The 26,190-nt window shown below is 51.5% G+C and overlaps 1 protein-coding gene across 16 annotated transcripts in view; it reads left to right on the forward strand.

The window, feature by feature from the left end:
* The window catches only part of ANKS1A (ankyrin repeat and sterile alpha motif domain containing 1A), a 106,682-nt gene that overhangs the window by 46,767 nt on the left and 33,725 nt on the right, over nucleotides 1-26,190 (forward strand). For 10 of the 16 annotated variants that reach the window (XM_066982811.1, XM_066982813.1, XM_066982814.1 and 7 more), the window contains 3 exons: nucleotides 3,641-4,218; nucleotides 17,937-17,987; nucleotides 21,525-21,591. In XM_066982811.1, the coding sequence (XP_066838912.1) occupies nucleotides 3,641-4,218; nucleotides 17,937-17,987; nucleotides 21,525-21,591 (696 nt within the window). Of the gene's footprint in view, nucleotides 1-3,175; nucleotides 3,453-3,640; nucleotides 4,219-17,936; nucleotides 17,988-21,524; nucleotides 21,592-26,190 lie in introns of those variants that run through there. The other 6 variants (XM_066982815.1, XM_066982825.1, XM_066982822.1 and 3 more) reach the window with 3 other exon arrangements.

Consider the following 26,190-nt stretch of genomic DNA (forward strand, 5'->3'; position numbering starts at 1 on the left):
GAGGAGACGTTTGGGGAATAGTGGAGTCACTTGGGCAGAAGTTAAACAAGGGCTGAGTGAAGAACTAAAGAATAAATTGGGGTGTTTGAGAATTTTTCCACCTCTGGATCAGAAGGGTCCTCGAGCATCAAAGGCAGCAGTTTAATTCCAAGACAAGGAGCGGGCTGAGGCCTGGCTTTGAATTGCTTCTTGGCCCTCGATCTGAGAGGATGTGCTTCTAGATGTTACTTGATGACTTCTGGAGGAGCCTCTGGTCAGCAGAGAAGGACTCTGATTCTTACAGGCTATTGAGAAGGGCTTTTCAGGGCAGCTCGGAAGCAGGATTTCAGGCACGCTGTTCTTAATGGAGTCTTTCATCTGTGATAGCAGCCTTTGTGCCTCTTGCTGCAAGTTGTCTTGTGGCCAGTGGCTGGATGAATGTGGTATTATCTGCCTGGCTTCGGCCGCCTTTTGTGTGTTACAGCAGTTTGCTGTCACATGCTGGAGCACTGGGAAAAGTTGGCTTAACGTTTCGGGCAGGGTATCGGGAGGGGTTTGAGCCAAATGCTTTCCCACCTCCTTTGGTAAGGCAACCACGGGCAACTGCATGCGTGAATTCGGGGCTGTCGGGCTTTGTAACAGGACTTGTAAACTGGCCAGGGGTGGTGAACTGTGTGCGGGCTGGTCAGGGGGAGACAACAACTGCTGCATTTAGAGAGAGACCTGATGGAGATGGCAGAGCTCTGATGCTCGTCTTGCTTCTCGGAAGAGCTATCCCGAAGTGCTGTCAGCAGTAACCAGCCTCAGGTAGGACTGCCTTGCTTCCTTCTGGTGGTTATTAACGGTTGGTACTTGTTGAGGTTCTGTTGGGCGATGCAGCCTGCGTGCTCTCCCTTGCTTTATCACAGGACAGGCCCTTTTCCCATGGCTTTGATCCAAGCCTGCGTTTCTGCCATCATAATGTATTGAGAGGCTTCTGTGCAGAGTAACATCAGTGATCTCCAGGCAATTGGGACAGTGTCTCGCCTTTTCTAGATGGAGATTAGAGACTGGCACGTGCCCTTTTTAGTTCCAGGGTTGGGGAGCTTGAGCAGAAGGCAGCTGCGATAACAAACTGATTCTCGTAATCCAGGGGCATGAAACAAATCCTGCTGGTGATATATAGGGTCAGCACAGCAGCTGGATCATGTAAGTAACCTGTCCCAAAAAGGTACACATCCTGAGGAGGCCACTGGACAGTGGTGGGTTTGGCCTCGCTTCTCCTCATCCTGAGGTTCCTTGAGTTGAGACCTCAAAAGGTAAGACCTGGGGAACCCTCTGTGCACCTGCCCTGTGCACCTCAATGATAAAAAGGAGCGGGATCCCTCTTCCCTTCCAACATCTGTTCTTCTGTCTGCAGCTTTCAGGGCAGGCCTGTTCTGAAACGCCTCCTTCAAGACATTCCTCATCTTCTGTGCAAGTGGTGTTGCCCTCGCTTCATCCCTTCCTTCCCTGGCAGCTCTCTTGTATTTCAGAGTCTTTCTTCATCGGCTCGAGCATGAATGGGTGGCTGTGATTTCTGTGCAACAGGAGCCCTTTTGTGAGCCTCTGGAGCTGGATCTGGAGCACTTTGTTCTGGCCCAAGCGTTCCAGCACGTGGCACAAACTTCTACCAGCCGCCTCTCTGCCTTCAGCAGAAATGTCAGCAAAGGTTAAGCTGGGACGTGGAAGGAATGATCTCCAAGGGAGGAAAGAGGAGAAGAAAAGCTTTTGAATTAGTAAAAGTCATTTCTTCCGTGCCAGGTTAATGTGACTGTCCAGTCAACGCCATGTCCCTCTTACAGGATCTGTGGTTTTTCTTATACCAGTCTCTCCTACGAGCGCAGCACATCTGACCTCTTCTAAGGTTCCTCTCCAGCATTACAGCTTCAGAGCTTTATGCAAGCCTGGTCTTGAAATCCTCTGATCGGGTGCTGCTGGTGCTCCCCAGCCTCACTTGGGAATGGTGCAGGTAGGACTTTGGGGTGACACTTTCTGCCCTCCCTTTGGCAGCCTCGGCTACAGAACTTGTGGGTGTTTGTGCCCGTGCAAGATGATCAACAACTACTTCATTGTCCTGGAATCCTTAACTCGTAGGATCCGGGATGAAATAAGCCCCAGCATCACTTGACACCAGGGAGAAGCGAGGTCTGCCGGCACGCTGCCCTGGCTGTTAACCTCTGTTCAGGCTTTTGCTGTTCCTGACTCGGCTGCCAACCCAGCAAGCTGCTTTTTGCATTTCTGTGGAGTAAACAAATGCCTGCGAGGGACTAGCCTTGCGCTCGTCAAACCCAGGGCGTGAGAGACCCCAGGATCTGAAGTGGCGTGCGGAGATAAATGGCTCATTCAGGGTGCTTTCCTGCCTCATTTCTGGTGCGAGGACGTACCACAAAAACAGATGTTAGTGTTTGGAAACGACCTGGTCAAGCCCAGTGCTGGAAAAGCTACTCGGGGGGGAAGGAGTTGATTGCCCTGTTGCTGCTAATAGCTGCTGCTTGTTACAGATACGCAACGTTCGTTTGTTCGTTTGCCTCTCTCAGTGAGATGAGGATTCCTTTGCCTTGGCTCCCGAGAGCTGCTGTCTCACAAACCAACCAAGGAATTTCCTCTTCATGTCTAAATATCATCCTTCTATTTCAGAGCCGTGTTGTTGAGGTGCTTTGTTTTATAGCTCCTTTACAGCGTAGTTTTATTTGTCTTCAAACTGAAGAATGCTTCTACGGCAGTAAATAGAAGTGTTAAAATTTCCAGACAGCTACACGCAGGTATATAGGGAGCCTAGGGAAGCAGAAGTTGCATTTCTCAGCTTTCCAAAGGTTTGCTTTTGCAGCTGGAATGCACGTGTGTAACATGACCAAGGTGAGCACTCATCTGTTGCTGCACGTGCTTGGCAATTGGGGTTGGTCAATTATTCATGATTTATCCAGGGCCCCGGTACCTGATATTAAAGATGTTAGTGCAGGAGTATCCGAGTGTCACCTTTCTGTCGGGGACAGCCGGCAGTGCCCGCAGCTCGCTGCCTTAACAGCTCAGCCCAGTCTGTGCTCAGCGGTTGGCTTGCAGGAGAGAGCCTTTTTGATCGAGGTTTTTATTGCGTAAACTGTTTATTTCTCTCCCCTGAGTAAGGAGGAGAGGTTAAACTCGGAAACCACTAGGGAGGAAAGCAATGTTTTTTCTTTGGGGAGCGGATTTTGGAACTCGCAGGTTGATTGCAGTCCAGAAGTTTTTCCCACCCTGCAGCTCGTGCCAAGAGCAGGGAGCGCTGCTCTAAATAACACTTCGGCCTTTATGGAAATGCATCAGATGTTCCAGGAGCCTCCGTCCCTGCTTCTCCTACCTCACTTGCTCTCTGCAGGATATAGTTAGCACTTCTCTTAGCCTTATATAGCAAGGACTGATAGTTAGTGTTAACAGGAATAAAACAACAAGGAGAGCTGCCAGATTGCATAAATCAGGCCAGTGTTTGGAATTTCGTAAATGCCATGACTTTGGGTACAAGTTGAGCACGCGGAACAATACGGAACTGTTCTCTCTTTATCTCTCCCTCCCTCACCGAGGGAGGGCAGGGGGAGAGCTGGAATTTTGCTGCTTCTTCTACGGTTTTTAACTTTTTTTTTCTTCTTCTGTTTTCATCCCCTTGAAGACCACAGGAGGAGCAGCGGCAGCCGCAGCCAAGACTCTGCAGACGGCCAGGACATCCAGGTTCCAGAGCAGTTTTCAGGGTTGCTCCACGGCTCTTCCCCCATCTGTGAAATAAGCGAGGATCCTTTCAGGCTCGTTTCCTCCGCGGAGAAAGGAGGCACGGAAGCTACAAGCCACCCACCTGCTATGCAGCTGGAGGATGCTGCCTTACCTGCCTCTGGATCAGTACGGACCGGCTCTCCAGACCAAAACCAGAAAGCAGTCTATGCAACCGTCCAGCACACGCACGCCAACCGGGCGGATCCTGAAACTGTAGTCACGCCCCATGTGCTCCAGCACCCCGGCGGTGCCGAGGACGAGGGGGACAGAGGTGGCGCTGTGGGCAGAGCCCACCCGGGGAGCAAGCCCAAAGCCGAGCTCAAACTCAGCCGCAGCTTGTCCAAATCGGACTCCGATCTTCTGACCTGCTCTCCGACGGAGGACGATGCCATGGGGAGCCGGAGCGAATCGCTCTCGAACTGCAGCACCGGGAAGAAGAGGCTGGAGAAGTCCCCGTCCTTTGCTTCGGAGTGGGACGAGGTAAGGCTGAGCTTGCTGAGGAGCTCCCGTGCCAGGGGTGAGTCTGTAGGCACGAGGTCCTCTGCTGCGTTGGCCTTTGGAGGGGGTCCTGGGTGGTTTTCAGTGCTTCTGCTAGCTCTCACATCTCATCAGCAGGCAACTGCTGAGTTGTGCTTAAAAGATAAGGTTAACTGGAGTGGGGGAGAGCTGCAAGAAGTGGGGGGCTTCTCAAAAAGTGGGGGGCTTCTCCAAGCTTGTTGTTATAAGTTACTTAAATGCAGGGCTTGGTTTCTCGTAAGCCAGCCAAGTGTTACCTCCCCAAAATGAGGGAGAGCTGGTAAGTGATCCTCATGTCTTCACACAGACCTCTTCCTGATCCTTCCCCTGTAGGCTCCCAGCACTTAGAGCAGAGGCTTTGTTTCTGGGTCCCAGCTGCTGGGGGGTTCTCCAGCAGCGTCCTGGGTTCACGGAGACGGAAAGAAGAGAGTAATTAAGCTGTTCTGTGTATTTAATAGCTCCCGCTTCCCTCTTCCCATATTTATTTCAGAGGTTTGTTAGTCACTTTATTGTACTACAGGAGGCCCGTGGATGGTTAAATATTTCATGCTCAGAAAGTTGGCCCTAGTGAGCCACTCGGGCGAGATTAAGTGTCCCTCTGAAACCCAGCACCGCAGCATTACTGAAACATTCTTTGGAGATGATTCTCTGCTGGTAGAGCAGCGGCGCTGCAGAAGAGATAAGCTCAGATGAACCACTCTTTGTACACTGAAAGGAAATAAAAAAACCCTGGCGTGTGCTGGGGGTGAGGGGTTGTGTGTGCCGGCCGTGTAAACTCGTGGCAGTCGGGAACTGCTGCCTCGTGGGATGGTTGTGCCCCCTGCTTGCCTGTCCGCTCACCGACTGAGGCTCAGCTGCCTCTCTTATCCCTCCTCAGAGATAAAATCACCTCTGCTGAAGGTATTGAAAGGTGCTGAAAGCGAAGAGGGAATGCCTCCTCGACGTGAGCCCATCCTTCAGTCATACGCCTGCTCCCTCACGCTCCCACCATGTTTCAGGGCTGCCAAATATCGGTTTTCTTCTGGAGGCGCTCTGGTTGCAGAGGCGTTGCTGTTCAGTACCTGGGCTGGTCGTACGGCAGCTGTTAGTGAAAGATTACGTAGCAGAAAGCATGTTTGAAAGGCCCAGATAGCTTTCCCCGTGCTCTTCGTGCCTAAGTGAACTGTTTACAGCAAACGCTGAAAGGGAAAGGAGCCTTGGGCTCTGCAGGGCTGCACAACTTTACTAGTAGCAGAGGTCAAGCCTTCGTGTGCCTGTGCTTCCGCTGCTGGGAGAAAGCAACCTGCAGGTCTCCTTCCCTGGCTGTAAACAAAAAGCATCGCTTCCACCCTGCGTCAGCCTAACAAGCCTCCAGAGGGAAATCGGCTTCCCCTTCACCTCACGTTTAGGTGAGGAAATCATAGAAAGAATGTGAAAAATTCCCGTCCGTCTACAATGGAGCAGGTCGAGTGTAGAAAAAGATTGGGGTTATCAAAACCTGATGGCTTGGCGTGCTTTCGCAGTCTCTGACATGATTAATTTAAACACCTTGTGGAATTGCTTTCGTCTTGTAGTAGTACCCTACATCATCTTGTAGTAGTACCCTACATCATCTTGTAGTAGTACAAGTTCTACTTCTTGTATTACAAGATGATGTAGGGTACAAGACTCCTGCCTCAGTTTCCCATCTATGAGATACCAACAGCTTCTGCAGGATGTTCAGGTTCCTGCTGAAAAACCCCGTGTGAAGTTGACCATTCCCACAAGAAGAGGGACAAGCCACCAGCTGGGGGTTCGTTGCCTTTAGCTTGATTTGCTCTTTAACATCTCAGGACTCTGTACCGGGGTATTTCGGGCCTCACTCTGACTCCTGGAGCACACGCAAGGGTTGCGCTCTTTGAAACCGTCGGCAGGAGGGGCACCTTTGTGGGGCAGAGCATTTTTCTGTAGAAGCAGCGTAAAAGGGAGCTGCTGCTGGGTGCTAGCTCATATGGTCAGGCAATTCTTGCTCTGAAATATTGTGAGGCAGGCTTCTGTGGAGGCTGGTAAGAAACGGCAAAGATGCACCTGCAGGGAACATTTGGGGTTTTTTTGCAGCGATTTGTATGTGCAGAGAGGGGCTGATCCGGCTGGTCATAATGGCAACAATGAGACTGAAACATAAAAGTAGTGCTGCTGTTAGAGGCTTAATTAGTTCTCTGAATGGGATAATGCAGCTGGGCTGAATTAAATGCGACTTGCAGCCTCCGAATTTACCAGGCTAATACAAAACCTTGTTAAGCCACCCCTGTTAGCGATGCTTTGGCTCTTCCTCTGTGTCAAGGAGAAACAATGGCAGATTTATATGCATTATTCCGTTAATTTTAATGGTCTTTATGCAGGCAGCTGAGGAAGAAAGCGATCCACACGCAGCTCTGTGACACGCGGCCGTAGCAAACAAGCGAGGGATTTCTCCCACTGGCCTTGCCAGCAGGAGGAGTGTCTGTTCGGGGCGCTGGGGGCGCGGGGAGGGACCTGTTCGTGCCCACAGACAGATGGGATCTGCGGCAGAGGCCAAGCTAGCGCTGCTCTGGGCCTTGGGTGGCTGTGCTCAGCTAGCCTGGCCGGCCGGAGGCAGCAGGGAAATCTGCTGCTTGGACGAGAGGGGTCACGTCCCTCCCCAGCAGAGCGCCGCGAATGCCCTTTGTTGGAAGTGGAAGGTGGCGCCGGCTCAGCCAGAAGGGTGGGATGGGGAAGAAATGATTCACTTGGCAAGGCTCGGCCCCGCTCCCAGATGCAGGGAAGAGCGGCTCCCCTGCTCCCAGCGCCTGGCCCGAACCGCGGCTCGCGCTGACAGCGGAGCTCTGTGCTGCGGAGGAGCCTGCTCAGCGCCTTCCCGTCCCATGGAGCACGAACCCGCCGTGTCCCCAGCTGCTGGCAGACGTGAACTCTGCGAGCAAGCCAGGGAAATGACTAAAGCACGCAGCAACGCATTGCCCGGGGAGCTGGGGGCGAGGACCCAAAGTGCTCCGTGCTCCGCTCGGGAAGCAAGGTGAAAGGAAGGCGTGAGGAGGCAGCGCCGCTGGTTCGCATAAATATTTGAGTCCTCCCAAGCTCAGCTGAGGGCTGAGATGATCAATTTGTTTTTCATAATCAGCTCATAAATATTTTGCAGCTGTGAGATGAGCACGCAGCCGTCGCGGCTCACGATGAGTTTTGCATAGGAGAATCAACTCTGTGTGTGTTCCTGCAGGAGGAGGGGGCTCTCGGTGCCCGGCCCCACTGCCAGCCCGCTTCCTGGGGCGGATTAACTCACGTCTGCGCTGCCTTCCTCCTCCACGGAGCAGCTCCAGCTCTGTCCAACTATCCAGGTCCATGTGCAAGCAGGTGTAGGTGGGCAAACCTTGCAGGGATCGATCCCAGGAGGGGCTGAACTGAGCTCCCTCTCAGCTGGCTCAGGTCTCTGGATGGAAGGCAACGTGTAGCCCTTGAATACGACCAGTCAGCTGTTTATCGAAGGCTAGAGGATATACGACATCTTTGCTTTGTCCGGAGCCCATGCTATCTGATCACTTTTGGGTGGGTTTAGGTGTTAAATGATTCCTTCTCCCCCTGCCCCAGCTTCCAGCACAGTTTTTTTTTCTGGGCCCTTTTCTCCCTCTGGCACATCAGCCTGTCAGTGCTGAAGGAGGGAGCCTGACCAAGCTGAAGTTGAACTTCATCACCATCACTCACTGAGCTGCCGCAGCTCCTCGGGGGAAGCAGCTTCCTGACAGCCAGAGCGATCAAGTCTGGGAAGGGATCGAGGGATCTCGCGGGGGGCCGAGGGCTGGGCTGCAGGAGGCCTCGTGCCGCAGTCCTCTGGAAACAAAAGCAGGGGCTTTGACAAACGCTTTCCATCCCCTGTGCTGCTGTCAGGCTGATAAAAGCGGTGTTTCGAGTGTTTGGGAGATGTGTCCTGCTCAGCTTCGGTCCTTCCTTGGCTTCGGCAAAACCCCAAAATGTTGGCGAGTGGCTTGGCCTCAGGAATGTAGATGCAGCGCCTTTGGTAGCAGGTCTCCGATGTGCTACTGCAGCGATCCCCGCTGTTTCACTGCTGTGCACGTTTGTGCCCCAAAAACAAAAGCCCGTGGCTTCCCCGGCGGCCTCCACGTCCGATGCTTGACACAGCGCGAGGCCGCTTGTCTGGGCAAGCAGAAACGAGCCAAAGTCGTGGAGATCTCCCAGGTTTGTGTCAAGCCGTCACACATGTTAACATCAGTTAACATCTAGGGTGTTACAAAATGAGGATTTTAGGCCTTTTTTTAAACAGAAAACCTGGTTTTAGTGGGCAGGCCTCTAGCTGTATGAAGCTGATGCTGGGAAGGCTGCTTCCTCCTGTGAAGGGTCCCAGACCCCTGCCAAGGCCGGGGATTTGCTCTCTGGGGATTGTGAGCCAGCCTCTGCTGGGCCGTGGGAGTTGTTAGAGGGCCGTGGTGTGGCTTTTTGTGACACAGGCAGGGTCCGGGAGGTGCAGCTGGGTGACCTGGTGTCACCAGCCCCGATGCGCTTCCATGCTTTGAGCTGAAAGGCCTGGCGCCGAGGCCTGGCCTGGTAAGAAAAATGGTCTCTGAAGTGTCTGGGGGCAAAGAGCGAGGCACGCTCCTGAGAATCAGCTGCAGACCTGGCTCCTGACACCCCTTAATTCTCCTCTTCCAGCTGTCTGCTATCAAGTGAGTGGCTCCAAGGTTGAATTTGTAACGAAAGGCTCAGAGGTTCCGGCTTCCCAAAATGAGGTGGCTGCCGCGGCTGCTGTCTCGAGCTCTTTTAGGGAGAGATTAAACCTGCTTCAAAAGAAACTTTGGGAACTGAATAAAACATGCGTTTTATTTTAGCTTCCTTTAGAAAAAGGAAACGCAGTCCACCACTTTGATGCGTTTTTTCCCCAAGTGAATTAGCTGATGAATTAATGAATATTCCGTCTAATTACGGCACCGGACAGCCATCATCTCCTACAAGCGATTGCCTCCCAGCTCCACGTTTGGCTGTCAGCTCAGCGAGGTTTCTTTTTCCGTTTGCAGTAGGTCTGGGTATGTTGGTACGTTGTAGGTATGTTGTAGGGGTGGTGTCGCAGCAGTTGCTGATCCATTTTGGGGGGTCTTAATGTCACGGGAGCAAACCACACACGCGTAGTGCCTTCCAGCCCAGGTTTTGAAGAGCTGGGGAGCAAGTTAGAGGTTGTCGCAGCTAGTGGGGTGGCTTTAAATACTCCAGCTCCATTAACCTTGTCAGGCTGCTCGGGTATTTAAGGGCCTGGTGGAATTAATGCCTCAGCTACGCTCTTCCTGCTGAGGATTAAGAACATTTGCATTGAAATGTGAAACTTTCAGGAAAGCTCTTGATGTAAAACCTGCCACTGCCTTAAAACCGCGCTCAGAAGCTGAAATTCAGAGCTGCGAGCTGGTGTTGAAAGAAAAATGCAAATATTCCCCTTGCTGTTCGGGGGGGAGAGCTGCTATTTTTGGGCCTGGTGAAATTGCATCCTGTAAAAGCTCAGTGTTTCTTGTTCTGACAAGCTCATGCGGCTTACCTGCTGGGTAGCGGCTCCCAGATGGCCCAGTGCTGTAGACCCAAATCCCGGTGTTTCAGGTGAGAAATGCAGTTGAGAAAACAATATGTTCAGCCTCTCTGCGCTCGTACCGCCTGCAGCACACAAGCTGTCCTGCCTGGGCCAAGGACAGCCCTGCCTTGCAGGCTGCGAGGCTCCTTTAGTCCTTGCCATCAGCTGATGCTTCCTAAACATTTGTGCTTCGTTCTTTTAATTCTGGTGTTTAAATCTGAAGGCTTCGTTTTGCCCTGATTTTGAGGTTGGGGACCGGCTCTGTTCTCCAGCTGCGGGTGCTCGGCATGCTTTGCAGCCCATGTCCCTTGCCTTGAGCTGGCCCTTATTTCCAAGTACTCATTCCAGTTTGCCCTTTGCCCATTTCGAAATGTTTTATAACTTGTTGGTTAGGGGAAAACAAGTAATGTGGTCAGTATTCTTATCCCGATTTCTGCTCTTCTAAACAAATGTGTCCTTCAGGCTCTTAATTGACTTAATTAGTGGGCTGATTCTTCTATTATCTCCAGATCCCAACGTTTCCTCTTGCTTTTCCTGTGCTAAGGTCAGGAATTCTTACATCCTCCTCGATGTTAAATCCTTCTTTTCCCTTTGCCCCCAATGGCAAGATTTCCTTCGTCCTGATTAACGTTGATGTGAAAGCTTTTGTGTTCTCACAGTTCAGGTTTGCTTTATTGACTGCAGGCGCTGAAGCTGTAAACCAAGACTGAGCCGAGCCAAACGCAGACAACTTACCAGCTTTGTAGGCAGGAGTGTTTGGACTTCTGGTCTGGAAGGCGAATGTAAAGAACAAGTATACCTTATTCCTGGAGTCAGCAGCAAGGTTTAGACATAACAATAATATTATTTGCCAGCTCTTTGAATCGTATCAATTCATCTGGAACTAGACAGGTAGCTGGAGCAGCTCTTCCTCGGGCAGCTTTCAAAATCCAGTGCGATTTTGCAGCTCAGCACTTACCCTGGGCATGGAAGAAGCCTTCTGTCCAGGCGTTCGTAAGGATTTGTGGAAATGCCCTCAATCCAGATGTAAATGCACAATGACTTTTGTCCTCTTATTTATAGACCACCAATTACAGGCTGAACGTGTCCAAATTAGCGTGCATCTAGAAGAACATAATTTCTGTCTGCTATTGCTGTTTGTTAACTTTTGCTGTGTATTAACCCAATATTTGTGAATCGGAAGCTTCTGATTCATTTATGTAGGTTACTCATGCTCTAACGGATATCTTGGTTATGTAAAGATCCAGTGATCGTTAGTGGTTTCAAGACTTTTTTTGGACCAGAAATGTCCAGCCAGTGTCCTTACTAAATTCAGCCTTTCATTATATTCTCTTCTATTTTACGTCACGTCTTCAAGCACTTCAGAAGTTTTATTTTTAAAATTGTGTGTGTATATATATAATATATAGCCTTTCTGAAGCCTCCAAAGCAGGTCTAACACGCTGTGTTGCATTCTGCACGCTGGAGAAAACCTTTGCTCCAAGAGCCTAACGAATTGTTTTTGGCTTTGTGTCTTGGGATGAGCGAGTACGAAAACGTAGCTGTGGAGAGTCTGAATTGCTTCGATATTGTTAAGGGGATTTTGCCTTTCTTGTTGCGAGTTCAACATAACTTGCATCCAGCCATTTCACTCCTCTGAGCAGATGCGTTGTCTCATTTGGCCAGCTTTTTTGTCATATTAACATCTAATTTAACTGTGTATATTTAACAAAAAAAATATTTAGGTGGTTCTGAAACTGCGGATCCATGATACGCTGGTTGTGAAGTGCAAATTTATATTATGAATTCCTTTTATTTTGGTATGTGTTTGGTTTTGCACGAATCTCTAAATTACATATCTATAGACCGGAGCAGAGTGGTAAGAAACAAGTCCCTGATCTAGGTCCAAATGAGTCTCTGTGACTGTAACTGAGCTAGAAAATGTGTGCGTTATCACTAACGAGCAGTCGCAGCGCCGCTTGCAGTGAACACCAAACTCAGCGAGTCCTCGCGCTACGTGCGGAAGACGTATGCTGCTGGAGCAGGATAAAGCGCGGGAACCCTGAAGTTTGTTGGGCATTGAAACGTGCCTCCAACAACGGACTCGCTTTTGGAATCCAGGTTTGAGTTAGTGAAGGCAGCGTTAGATTTTCCAGGCCTTTGACATTCATTCTGCTGACTTCCTAACCGCTGGTACACGCAGAACGTACCGAGTGGTGAAACGAGGCTGCTGCTCTACGGGCTGCCGATGTGGAGAACGTAAGAACATAAGCCGCAGCATCGTAAACCACATCAGAAAAGTGGTTTATGTGCTGTCACCGCTCTGGAAGTGAGATTCGTGGCCCAGATCCAAATTCCCAAGGACTGCCTTTGCAGTAAGGAGCCAGCAGGTGTTGTCCCCGATCCTCCTCCTGCTCTTTGTGCTTGCACCCCCGTCCCTTTCAGAGACACGTGGGGTGCCATCCGGCCATCCCTCTGCTCCACCAGCGTATCCCAGCTGGGTCTGAGCAGCCTTGCTTCTGCACTCAGGGCTGAAATATCAGTTAATGATATCAGTTCTCCATTAACCGGAGACTTCTCTGGGGAGAACGCCTTAGATCATTTGTCTTCTGCATCAGCAGGACAAACAGCGGAGCAGGCAGGACCTAACTGCGTGTTAGAGCAGCACCTGTTATATTGTCTCCCAGATCAAAGTCTGCACGCAGGATCTTTTTGGCCTGCCTGCGAGTGCCCTAATCACAGTGGCATTTCGAGCCTGTGGTGTGTCGGCTTTTCACAAATCTGCGTTTCTGTCTGTTGGGTTTGACCCCTCTATTGTTATCCGTGCTATTGTCACATCAGGCTGCAATTATTGTGGATCTGCAAAATGTTTGGAGGCTGCAGCGAGCTCAGCACATGGTGCTGGGCGCTTGCTGTGCCTCGTTTCACCGAGCCACAGGCTGGAGGAGTGGTGAGAGCTTAGAGATGCAGCTAACGAAGGCGAAGAAGCACGTCACGTGTAGTGGGCTTCACGTCGGTGTCGCTGCTGGGGAAGGCTGGCTGGGCACCTTTTCGCCATGTGTTTCCTCAACTCGAAATGAGAAGCAGGAGGAGCCGGGCCAGGGCGATTACCGCTGCTCCCAGAAGCCTGGAAAAGACAAAAGCGTCGGCAAAGAGATGCTGCTGCCATTTGGGGGATTTGTGGTGTAAATGAAGTGGGTATTAATTTTGGGAAGCTCACCAAGGCTACTTAGAGCTGGTTTTTCGTTCTGCTTGTCCCTCGTGCTCCGGGTGCTGGTGTTCAGCACCGCTGTGCGACTGCTGCTGGACTCATTTGCTCCGTCCCGACCTCCTCCATCCCCTCCGGATCACCCGCTGAATCTCCTGAGAGATGATTTCACAAGTCAGCAATTAAAAAAGAAAGTCTGAGATCTCCATTAAAGAGCTCTGCTTTCTTTTTTTTGCTCCCAGCAACCCCAAAACAACGTGCCCTTGTTTACTGGCAAACCCCTAGGACGCTCGGAGGCATCCAGCAGGGCCTCGTGTTCAGCTGGAGCCACCCCGTGAGTGCCTGGCACACGCTGCCAGCCGTGCTGAGATAGCCGGGAGCTGGGCTTTGTGTGCAGGCCGGATCGCCTCCTTTCAGCCAGCCGCACAGCTTGGGGTTAATCTTAATTTCATTGTATTTCAGCTTTGCTACAGTACTGGTACAAAGCAGAAGCATGGGGTGAAGATGTTCAGTGCCTCCCCAGCATAGCCCATGGACCTAACAAATCCTTATTTTTTCTCCCCTGTTTTTTATAGCAAATCCATTAGGCTGTAGCGAGGCCGATCGCTTTGTAATTGGGGGTGTGTTTGTTGTACTCAGAGGGTTTTTTTTAACTGTAGAAGCAGCCTGTCTGGTTTTTATAATCTTAAACCCAATATGCCCCATCTGTCAGGTGTAGAAGCTTAGAAATAATGAAGTCTTAACCCCTGACACTTGCTCGGAATTGCAGAAATTTAAAATACTGATAACCCTTAAACCCAACTTTGAGTAGCTTTCAAGAATAAAACACGCTGCTGGTGCTGCTGTCTGGTCTGCTGAGTTTTAGCCCTAGGTGAATTTGTACAATAGGTTACAAACCCCTTAATAATAAGGCTTTATAATGGGAATCCTGATATATTCTTAATTATTCCTATGCTGTAGGGTGTCATTATAATGCACTAATACCGTACACGTGGTAGATAGTGGGCCATTTATTTCTGCGTGTTTTTATTTAATTATAGACCTTTATCTGAATAACTCTATTGCTCCGTGTTCCTATTTCTTTGCCATTTGTGCAGGCATGCTGTAGCTTATCTTCCTTGTGACCAGGCTTCTGGGCTGGTGGCTTTAAGCTGCCAGTTTGGGAAGGAGCCCCAGAGGAAGCAGAAGGTCTTGACCCCACACAGGGTTTTCCCTTTTTGATGTGCAGAGCTCAGAAAGAGTGGGGCAGTGGTGTGTGTGGTACCAGAAATCACATCCCATAAGGGAAGGGAAGGCCAGGGAGCACCAGGCAGAGTTTTTGAGGACAAACCCTGATGCACTGTGATGGCACAGCGGGCGGTGCCCCTATTTTGCCCAGGTAGGGATGCTGCTGTCACCCTCGGGTGAGCTGCTGAAAGCTCTTCAAGGAGGACAAAGTAATTTTCTGGAGTTACGTGTGTGTGTTATGTAGGTGTGCGTGTAAAGACATACCTCCGGCTACAAATCATGTTCTGTTTGGTGTAACACGTTCCCTGTTTGGGCGGCACCGGGGATCCTGCAGCAGCAGGAGAGGAAGGCGGTCTGTTCGGTCTCCTTCCCTCCGTACCTGATTTAAACCTGATTTAACAAGCCTGAGGTTGTTACTGCGATTTCAAGGGAAAGCACTTCATTGGAGCTCTTCTCCAGTGCCCCCGAGTTAACTCTAAACGCTGTGTTTTTTCCAGGGTGAAAGCATCAAAAGGGCTCTCCGTTGTGTCCTGAGGCATAAGTGGATTTTAACGGTGATATTTGGCTCCTGAAACACACGCTCCCTGCAAAGGAGTGTGAGGAAGGTGTTGGAAAGCGCTGCGTGGAGAGCTTGGCTGCCATCGCCTGCTTTGTCTTAAGCACGCTTCCAGCTAACGTCCCCAAACCTCCCCTTCGGCTTGGCCTTCCTAATCCTGACCTCAGGAAGCCTACAGACTTTTAAACGTGGCTGTTTGTGGGGCTCGGAGCCCGGCGTGGAGCTTGGTTTGGGATGGAGGCGCGGGGTTTTCACCCGCGGAGCAGCACCTGGAGGCTTTGACCCCCCTCCGAGGGGATGGAGGGGGGGGGGGGCTCTGCTCGTACGGGGCAGCAGAGCTGGGCTCTCGGCACTGTCTGCTTATCCAGATGCTGCCGTGCCTACACGTCTTATTTTTTTCTTCTCCCAGGACAACCTTGACGTGTCCTTGGGAATCAGCGATGCTCTGTGCAGAGACCGAGCACACAACTCCTGTGTTTATAGTGATGGTAAATCCCAGGGCTTTTCTGCTGAAGGTTTGGTTTTTTTCCCTAGCACCTTCCAGAAAGCTCCACTGGCATAAAGATGCCCCCAAACCGGGGCGAGTGCCATCCTAACGGAGCGCTGCTCGATTTTGTGCTTTCTGAAAGAAGCTTCCTTTCCCTGCATGCAAATGAGTGCATGCAGACGGCTCGTGCTGCGTGAAGCTGGCTTTGCTTTCGGTGATAAAAGACCCCGGGACTCGTTAATCGTCCTCTGTCTCTCTCAATGGGCTCGCTGGTTCCAAACTTCAGCGCTGGCTCCGTGAAAGAAAATACGGAGAGATTAGCATGGACCCCACGGCCTCGCGTCCGTCAAGGGCAGGGGAGCGGAGATGAAGCGTGTCGGGGCTGGCTACGGAGCCGTGCCTCCGGGGGCCGCGTGTGCCAGCCCCTCACGCCGCCTCTCCTGGGAGAAGGAGCCCCAAAAGCTCTCGGTGCCAGGCCTTTGGCACTGCCGGCATCGTACAGGATGGGGCTGCCCACCTGCAGGAGCCTGTTCCCCTCCAGGGCTGCCCGACAGCCCCTGCAGGGTGCGTTCAGACGGGAGGCGATATTTGGGGTTGGCGTTTTGGGGTCTTGCATCAAAAGCCATCCCACGTCTGCCTCCAGCGCTGTGGGGTGGGGAGTTGCCTTGCAGGGCTTGTGTCAAAATGTCCTCTGCCTTGCCGGGAGAGCAAACCAGCATGCAGCTTGGCTCTTAGCGGGCTCCTACAAACAAATGCCTTTTTCCTCCATTAATCAGAACTCGGTTGCTCGGGATGGTTTGTTTGAAGATAAAGTTCTGTTTGGGAGTAAATTGCCAGTTGCTATGTTTTCGTGGCTGCCTGCCTGCCTGCCTGAAGAGCTCACCACTTCCCCAGCCCCAGGATGACTCCGGGCCGCACCCAGCTCCTTTTTTTGGGGGGTATTTTTATTTTTCAGCAAAACTTAGGCAAATGTGAAAATAACTCGGTGAGCTTTGGTGCTGGTAACCGCTCTGCAGCTCCTTCCTCTGCACCCCTTGATTTGGGGCTTGCTGGAGGACTCCCTCATTTTTGCAGCCTTTCTCCCAAAGGATTTCAGCTTTGCAATATTTTTGCTTCCTTTTGTTGAAGGGTTTCTGCTCCCGGTCAAAATACCTTTATAGCATGGATCCAGCTGCACCTCTCTTGGAATAACAGCTAAGATTGTATGAATTTAGGATGCAAAAGGATGCAGTGGTTTTATTTCTGTGGATGTTTAAGAATGGAGGAAGAAAAAAACTATCCAACCTGTTCAGAGACGGATGTGTGGTGCTTCAGTGGAAAAAAGCAGGTTAAGCCAAAACAAATCGGAACTGAGTGTTCAGGCTCAAACTACGTCTGGGCTGCAGCGCTATATTTAAACACGGTATTTTTGTATTTTAATAATTAACCACTGGGAAAGAACAGCCTAAAAAAACGGTAGTATATGCTATTTTCAAGGTATCTTCTCTTCCATCCCCGTTTTAGTGCCACGGAGTGCAGCTGAGGACTGGTTGTGGAGGTCGGGGATGCTTTACAAGTCGGCTTTGGATTTGTGTCCCTCCCCTGCTCTCATCTCTTTGCAACCTCTTACCACCTAGGACAAACCGATCGGCCTCAAGCTGGTGTTTGGGCTGGCAGGTGACCTGGGAGAGTTGTTTTTCGTGGAGGGTGATGGGGGGAAGCAGGACTTCCCTGTGTGCTAATTGTGGCGTGGTTCTGGCTGCTGCCGGCTGGAGCCCGTCTTTAGCAAAGGATGAGCGTGAAAGGTAATCCTTCGGGTGATGGTTTCATTGCCATTCAGTTTTACGTAGCGCAAGGCAATCCCCTGCTTTTGAGGAAAAGCTCGTGGGTGTTTTGAGTGCCTCAGAAGCACCTGCAAGTCGTCACCGCCGTGTTTCGAGCGCGGAGCTGTCAGTGCTGGGGACCGAGCCCAGAAAGCGGCGCGGCCCTCTCCTCTCAGCGCGGGGCGGTGCGACCCAACCAAGTGAGCTTGGCCTGGCACCCGGTGGTAATCTGCGCTTTGAATCCAGCTATGGAAAAGACCTGCAAGCAAGGAAGGAAGCAAATTTGTCACGGTGTCAGACCGCGGCGACCTGCCCTGCTGCAGGGGAGTTCATCCGGGCTGCCCGCTCAGAGCAGGGCTCGATCTGGATTCGCGTTGTCCTCTTGTCTGTGGCGTTCGGGCACCTGTTCCCTATGTGCATGGGAGAAAATTGTCCTTGGGAAGCTCCTGGCTGCGTTGGGAGGAAGCGGGAAGGTGGGGAGAGTCCTCCTGGCCTGCGCTGCCCTCCCTGGGGCCGGGGTGCTGTGGGTTCTCGCTCCCTGGGGCAACGTGCAGTGGGGCTGACTGTCCCTAAAGTGAGGTTAAAGCTTTCTCTTGTCCTTCCTGCGCTGTGGAAGAAGAGAACGGCAGCTGGTAAGGGTGCAGGAGAGAATCCAAGGATGGAGCCTGGTGGTGGAGGGAGGAATGCTGGCTCTCCTGCTGTAAATCCTGGGAAATAAAGGGGATTTCTTGGAACGAGCAGCTGATGGAGGGAGCTTAGCCGCCTCGCACCGAAGAGCACCCAGCGATAGCTCTGACCGACGAGGGGCTGCGAACACGGGTGTGAAGCTGCCCCAAACGTGCTCTTGTGCTCTTTGCCTCCTCCAGCAGCGCCGGCAGCGGTCCCCGCACGTCTCCAGGGCTCGGCGGCAGCACAGCGTAAGAGACCTGCAAAGCGCTTTGCTTCTGTTGCTGGGAGACAGCCCGAGGGGGCCGGGGCTGCCTGAACAAATGCTCTTCTCCCTCCTCTCCTCCTTCCCTCCCCACCTATTTCTTCCCTCTTGGTGACTGGTAGGAGAGGCTTGGCTGGACCCGAGCGCTGCTTGCTCCAAATGATCCCCAGACCGAAGAACCTCCAGGGCTTCCAGAGCCACTGGAGTGAACGCCTTCCAGATAAAGATCCCAGACAGTAGGCACAAGAGTGGCTCCAGCTTGGAGTATGTATCTCGTAATGAAGTTAATTGACATAAATCTGCACAGCTTAATGTCCTCAAACTCCTGGAGCTTGAACTGGATTGACCTTAAGACCCAAATTCGGCAGCGAGCCTTCGGGGTTGTGGCAGCATCCCAGAAATCCTTATCCCAGAAGTCCTGCTGCAGCTCGGGCTCGGTGCTTGCCTATAAAGAACAAATAAAGGCATCGTTATGAAAGCCCTTGGTCTTATTTGGAGACGAGGTTTGTTTTTGCACCACCCCTGTATTTTCTTCTGGTATTGCCCGGCCGTTACGGACCGTGGCCCATCAGGGCACCTTGAAGGCTTTGCTGGGGAGCATTTGCTGCTTTGTTGGGAGCAAAAGCAATGAAAGCAGGCGGTCCTTGCTGAAACGGTGGCTGGCAACAAATGTGCATTGAGGGACTCGGGTTACCTCTGGGTTTCAGTCCATAACCTTTGCAGAGAAACATGAGGCAGCTAACGATTTTCAGTTACCTGCCGCTGTCTGTCGAGCAGAAGCTGCTGCAGCCCTCGTGCTTCGTTCAGGCTGCATCACAAAGAGAAATGGAGAAGTTCTTTAAAAGCTGAGCTCGTGGAGAGGAGCGGGGCTGGCGGAGTGAAGGTGACTGCCACAAATGCCTCTGAAGGATGAAAAGAGTTAAAAGGCTTAATTGTGGTAGGAGAAAAACTCCACATCGCAGGGCAGACTTGAAATTCATTATTTTTTTTTCCTCTTAACCAGTTCCAGTTTAGCTGACCCCACACTTCTGTTGTCGATACTGCAGAGTTGCTGATTTACGCAAGAGCCTTAGGTTAGCTGAAAAACAAGCGTGTTTTTTTTTTTTCCTTGCAGTTCTCAAAGCTGTATTTCTGGGGCTTCCTTATTCAGCCACATTGAGTCTAAATAGCGAGATCAGATGACACGATGACTAGCCATGTAATTTTTATCCGAAGAAAGGGCTAGTGATGTGAGCAGTTGCAAAATGAACCACCCTGCCCGTGTTTGATTTTATGCTTGTCATTTAGGAGCTGCTTTTGTCCACTTGAGATGGGGGTATTTTTGCCTTGGCCTCATTCTTTTTAGTGCATCCTTTTAAACTCGAGCTTAAAATCCCATTTCTTGTACAAACAGCTTGCAATTTTTGATGAAAGCTCTGAACGACTCGGCTTGTGTAAGTAAAAGCCTTCATGTTCCAGGCTCTCACATCAAATCTCCGTTGTCATTTTTACCCTCCTATGAAATGAGGGATCCGATCGCTCATCCTGCTGCTCTGTTGGTGGCTGCGTTAACCCTTGTGCCAGCGTTTGACGGCACCTGCCCTTTGTCCAGGACCAGCACCCAGATGGAGAGCCCGGCGCTGCTCGGGCAGTTTTAGCAAAAGTCACGTTCAAGTTCTGGCTGTGTTCGGGGGCAGAAGACCAAAACCCACTTCTGCCCTGTGCTGACAGCAGGAGCCGCGCAACCAGCGACTTCAAAACCCTGCTTTTATCATTCTCGAGTGTGCCTCACTTCCCTACGTGTTCGAATTCTGATTTATTTTTTTTTCAGGCTGGTCTTCAAAGCTCGCAGTAAACCGGCATTAACTCTATTTCAGGCCCAGCAGCAGTGCTTGCCCTTGTGCTTTTCTAGGGGCAGAGTATCCACGTCCTTTAATGACTCTTGCATGGGTGGCGTGAATGCCTTCTCCCCGGTGAAACCGAACGTTACAGCCAACTGCCTCTGCTGCCTGCGAATGAGAAGGGCTTCACTGGAGATCTGCCTTGGCAGGAGGCTGAAAGCTGACTTTTTTCTTTCACCAAAACAAAAACCCCTAACCTTAATGGAGTTCAGCGTTGAGCTCCCATTGATTTTGACTGGAAGTCAGGCCCCCAGCTCCTCGAGGCGTTTCCAGGAGCTCTGCTCGCCGGCCGGGCGCTTTGGGGAGTTTGTGCAGCTGCACCAAGCAAAGCAGCGCGCCCGGGCTCCGGGGTTGTACAGGCAGCTGGGGGACGAGGTCCAGGAAAACTTGGACTTCCTCCCCCAGCCTGTCCTTAAAAGACCAGGGAGAAAAAGCTGTGTAAGAGTTCATTTGCTGTTTTTTTTTTTTCCCCCTCCTCTGTTGCCAGTCTGTGCATCGGCTTTGCATTCAGCAGCAGCCACACTCAAGTGTCTCGCAGGAACGTTTTCTTGGCAGGTTTCTATTTGGGAATCTCACTGGGGGCTTTTTTCTTTTATTTTTTTCCCCTTTTTGGTTATATATTGAAGCCTGGGGTAAGCAACCAGAGCTGAGCCTCTTGAGGGTCTTATTGCTGGCTGGAAAATAGCGGACTTTAATTGTATGGCACATTAAACTATTGAAAATCCTAAATTGACTTACTGAGCTGTAATTTATCGGGTCTTCCATCTTAACGGAGTTAATCTAGTAATTGTCACCATCCCTTTTCCCTCTGCAGCACTACACGACAAAATCTCAGTTTACAAACTCTGCTCAACGATTGCTCTTCAAGTTTCTCTTGTTACTTAAGGAAACCTCTTGTAGCTGTATAAAAGTTGCAAATTTAAGTTTTTTTTTGTCGTTGCAAAAGCGATCGTTTACATCCAGCTCCAGAGCGGACTTGAAAAGGCGGCATCTCGGGCAATAAAGAGTTTGTACCATTTCGTAACCGCGTGAGGTTTGCCTTGACTGTGAACTGCTCAGCCCAGGGCATGGGACTGTCTTTAGCTCCCTCTCCTGGGCAGTTGGGGCATTTGCCCCCACGGTGCTTTTCCATCCTTGATTTATTTTCAAACCCTTTTTAAGCACCTCTGCTCTCGGCAATGCACACACGCAGGGGTTTGGGGATCGTGGTGTTTTTAAAACCAAACAAGAAAACCAGGTGAAGCCCAGCTCGCTCTGCATGCAGTGAAGGCGTGAGCGACCCGCGTCTCTCCGGCTTGGCTGCTGGTGAAGGAGGGGCTGCGTGTTCGTGCAGGGTGCTGAGCGGTTTGGGGATCCCTTCCTTCTCCCAAAGTTTGTTATCCGAGGGATGGGTTTCGTGGAGCTGATTATTTTCAGGCTGTTGGAGGGAAGGCTCAGCAGAGTCCCGGCCTCTCTGCATCCCTTCTGAGTCATCCACCCGTAAGGAGACTTTTCCAGGCAAGGCGTTAAGGGCACCCTTTCTGGGTCAGAGGTACCTTAACATCCCTTCCTGGATCTGTCCTGTGGCAGTGAAATCCCGGGGCTCCCTTTACCTTTTCCTGCGGCTCTGTCAGTAATGCAGCACGTGCTTGTTTTATTTTCAGATTGAGAAAATCATGAGCTCCATCGGCGAAGGCATTGACTTCTCCCAGGAGCAGCAGAGGATCTCAGGTAGCGTAACCCAGCTCGTGCGTGTGCGTGTGTCTGTGTGTCGCTGCACGGAGCCCCCCCCCCGGGGGCTGGCTCCTGCTTTAGCACCCAGAAGGGGGAAAGGAAGGGTCTGGCACAGACGAGCAGGTCTCTTTTTCCCCGTATAACATTCAGCACCGCTACCAGCAAGCTGAATTCGATGCTCCCCTGGGTGGATTAATTTTTTATACCGTGGTTGTCCTTCCCACCGGGCTGGCTTTTGGGCTGGGTGAGGAGCATTACAGCTGGCACCCCCTGCCTGATGGGGAAGGGGGCCCCTGCTCACCTGCTCTTCGTTAAATTCTCCCCAGTGTCTGCGTGTGTGTGTGCAGGGGGTCCTGTTTCTTGTTGGAAGTGGCTGTTTAAAATTTGGGGGCTTGGTATTACTGCTTAGGGTATGATTCGTTTTGAGGTGGTGTTTTTGCATCTTTGAATAACTTGAAACAAAGATTATCGATGAGAATCGTGGAGCTTTCATCGGTGGCTTCCAACACCTGCAGGGCCTGCTTACAACCCTTCCCTTGAGGTGAGAGGTGCTGGCTGGTTGTGAGTGCTCTGGGACACGTCTTGTGCTCTCCTGCAGGAGTAAAATCGGCTCCAGTGGCTGGCTCATCGCCCCCCTCCCACAGCCCAGTAACCAGCGTGCTCTGATACTTCGCACTTCACCACTGGTGTTTGCTGGGTGCGGAGGAGGAAGGTGAAGATCAGGTTTTTCTGCACATGGGGAAAAAAATTATTTTGCAGCTTAGCTGAAAGGTGGTGGAAGGACTCCAGCCAGTGTCCTAGGGATAGGAGGCTCTACTGGTCTCTGAGCTCCTACAATTGCTGTTGTTCTCAACGTAGCCTCTAAGAAAGTCAAACTAATTGCTTACGCTTCTCTCCTGCCTTTTAAAATACATTTGTCTCAAGTTTTCTGTTCTTCTCTGGTGCATAACAACAAAACGTTCTGTAAGCGGTCAGTCTGAAACAGAGCTGCTGCGTGTTTGTCTTCCGGCTGGTCTCACGATCCCCACAACAATCTTGCTTTTGTTTCAAATGCATAATGCACCAGCAAGATGCTCTTTTCTCTGCCTCTTTTGGTTATGTCAGTGTGGATCTGTCCCTTCGGATATGAGCAGAACCTCCTCATAGCTATCCACACTCCCATATTTTGTTCCTTAAATCCTTTTGGTCCTGGGAGGCTGGGATGGGGATTTTGTATTTAGATTTGAAAAACGCGTAGTCGCTCTGATACAAGATCTGCAGCAGCTTTTAGGGTATTTCAGTGTCTCGGATGTGTGGTGTGGGTTGTTCATAGCGTCCCAAACCACCTCCCCGGTGGAGGAGTTGTCTTCCCTTTCTTCAGGATGTTCCTTCCCTGTTCAGGCCAAATGAAAAGGAAAGGAGCGTTTCATCTTCCAGCACCCCACTGTATCCAAAGGAGTTCACCGGTCTAGGCTGTGTGTTTGCTCCTGGGCATGGCTGGAGGTAAAGCCGCTCCGCCAGCCCGCTTGGGGCCGTTTTCCCTGGGTAAGACGGCGGCTGGTGGGGAAGTGCAGGCTTGGAGGTGACGTTGGTGTGCTCTGGGCAGGGCGAGGAGGCGTCCCTTGCCTTTGGGATGTCTCACTTGATGCTTTGGTCTCAAGCTTTTAGTGCCCCTTGGGTGGTTTTCTTCTCCTCCAGGTGGCTTTTAAATCCATAGGGCTGCTCTGTCAGCGGCGTGGCGTGGCGTTTGGCCACGAGGTGCGGGTCTCCTGGCTTTTCAGCACTGTCACCTGCTTAGGGGATGTTTCTGGGGGACCAGAGTGCTGGAGCAGAAAGCCGGTGTGGGGTGTGGGGTCCTGCCCAGGCCTTCCAGTGCTCGCCCTGCCTCCCGTGGAGGGCTGGGGAGAGGACGTGGGTGCTCCAGCCTGGGAGATCTGCTCCGGGGAAGGACTAAAATCAGCCCTTGCGAGGCCTGTCATCTGTACGGTTCCGTGGCACAATTTTGCATGTTGGATAAGGAGATGAAAAAATAGCCTGATTGCAGTCTCCTGAATGTCTTCTGGTCTTAAGTCAGTGCAGAGGGAAGCAAAACCAGCCTTTAATTGGCATTAACCTGGCCTTTGGGGTCAGTTTCCAGCTCTGCCCAGTCTCCCCCTACCCCTATTTAGTCTCTGCAGCTCTATCATTGAGACAAGCCTTTTTTTATTCTTTACATCTGTGTGTTCTTGTGCACGTTGTCTCAGCTGGAGCTTAAGGAGTGCCAGGTTTTAGTTGGGCTGCTGCAGGATGAGGTGCAGAGAGCTGCTTCTGCCACCCAGCCTCTCCCAAACAGGCCAGAGCAGCAGGAGCGTTGCAGAGGTTTCTCCAGCAAAGCCCCTGTTTTTCTGCAACCCATAAATGGTGGCTTCCAGAATATTTTTAACACTTATAAATTTTTCACCTGTAAGACTCTAGATGCCCTATCATGGCTTCACATCAGATAAAACTCATCGCATTTTTCCCCTGTATATTTTACCTGTGTGCTTCCATGACCTTGAAGTACGTAGTTTTGTTAATTGTATTGCGATGATTTAGCTGTGCATTTTGTCTTTGCTTCTTCAAATTTCCATAAGACGAGGTGAGGGAGGAATCCCGGTGTCATTTAGTGCATTGATTTTCCTCAAACAACAGAGCAATGTCCTCCAGCCATGCTTGCAACTGTTATAACTCTTGTCTCCGCAATGCAGCATCAGAGCGGCGGGAGATGATCCTGGGTTACAACAGTTATGAAAATGAAAGCGTTTTAAGTAGAAGAGGCTGGGGTATGGGGAATAGAGCCGCCTGTGCTGAGTCTGTGTTCAGCATCCAGCCCAGAGCAGCAGTCGGATCCCAGTCTGTTAAAGTACCTTCTGCTGCTGCTCCTACGGTGACCTAATTGCACGTCCTGGCTCTGCTCGCAGGATCAGACAAGATCCTTTTGCAGTTCCACCAGCTTTCACGGAAAGTGTCCAAAACCTTTTTCCATACTTTTTTTGTTCCTTCTTTTGAGGAAAGTGCACGTGAAGGGGGGAGGTGAAGCTGAGAGAGGAAGGAGGCTTTGATATCAGCGCACGTGTCCCTAGAAGTGTCTCCATCCCCTGCACAGACCAGGGGAACAGCCTGCCTCTTCCCCAGCCGCCCGTCTCCACGCTTCTGCATTACCGAGCTGCTCGGGAGGCTTATTGAAATTCTTCTCTTCCCGAGATGCAGCCTCAGCCGGGAAACCAGCAGTTTGTTAACAAACCTGCCCTTTCTGCTGCTGCAGGCAGAGCTGCGGGTGCGTTGTCTCTGGATGGAGCCGAGTCCTGGCCTTCAAAGGAGGAGATAATTGCTTGGCTTTAATTGAGCCTTTGGAAACGGGGCTGTTTGTAGGGAGACACGGGGTACAGAGCTTGATTAAACGGATGCTGGTGAACCCTGCCGTCTGGGGACTGAAGGTGACTAAATATCATGTACTGCTCAAGGGTTTCAGAGAATCTAAATGTCTTGAAAATGGTATCGGAGGAAATGCTTTCTGGTGGCGAGAGCAGTTCGGCTGTGGCAGACCTGTCCTCTGGGCCACTGGCTTGGTGCCACCGTCCGAACAGCCGGGAAGCATCCTGCCCCTCTGGGGACACAGCCTTCTCCCGATGTCCCTTGGGCCTCTCTGGGGGATCTTTGTCCCCCGTCACTCCCGGTGGGGCAGTAGCTGTGCCGGGAGCAGGACCGGGGGTTGCCAGTTGCAGGTCAGCATGGGTGGCGCGGTGGCCGAGCCCTTTGGATGTGGTTAATCTGCCCCACTCCTAAATTTCGGTGATGCTAGGCTTTTCCCAAGCACAGCTGTAGGTACTGATATTCACTAAACAAGGCTGCTTGTGACAGAGGTGCTTCCTCCCCTACTTGAAGCGTGAATTCCCTCCTCTGCCTTGAATCAGGAGCCAGGACAAAAGCAGACCTCAGCGGCGTGATGGAGGATGCTGGAGGGCTGCCACCGCGAGGAATTCTGTCCTTTTAAATAATTCTGTCCTTTTAAATCCTTCACCTCCAAACTGCTCCGAGTGGGCAGCGTCTCCCGTTGATGAGATGCTAATACGCATCTGCGCACACACGGCTCCTGCCTGCCATAATAAAGCGTATCTCGCATCCATTTGTCACTGGGGCTTTTGCTTTGGTGAGGAGGAGCCCCCTGCCAGTTCCCACCAGGGGGTTAACCTGTTTCTGCCCTACACACTGCGTACTGATTAGGGCTTGCGTTTCCTAGGGCCAAAGGGCTTTGCTGGGGGATGCAAAGCAGCGTGTGTTTTGCGGTCTAATCCATCGGCAGCCCTTTTGCATCCTGCTTTCTGACAGGCCCTCCCCTCCCCGAGCTGGGCTGTAGCTGTAGCAGCGCGTGTGATTGATCGATATCGTTAGGGGAGAGGTCTGACATGGAGGGGAGAGGAGGAGCTTTCACTTCTGCAAAAGCTGCTGTTGTGCAGGGAGTTTTCAGCAAAATGGACACCTGTCTCTGGAAGCAGGCAGAGCCGCGAGCAGCACGTTTTCCTGCTGCCTGTGCTGCCGTCTGCTTGGGGTGGGCTCCCTGACACAGACCAGCTGCTGTGCATGTTCCCAGCTTCTCTT

This window comes from Anser cygnoides, chromosome 25 (assembly GCF_040182565.1).
Source record: "Anser cygnoides isolate HZ-2024a breed goose chromosome 25, Taihu_goose_T2T_genome, whole genome shotgun sequence".
NCBI lineage: Eukaryota > Metazoa > Chordata > Aves > Anseriformes > Anatidae > Anser > Anser cygnoides.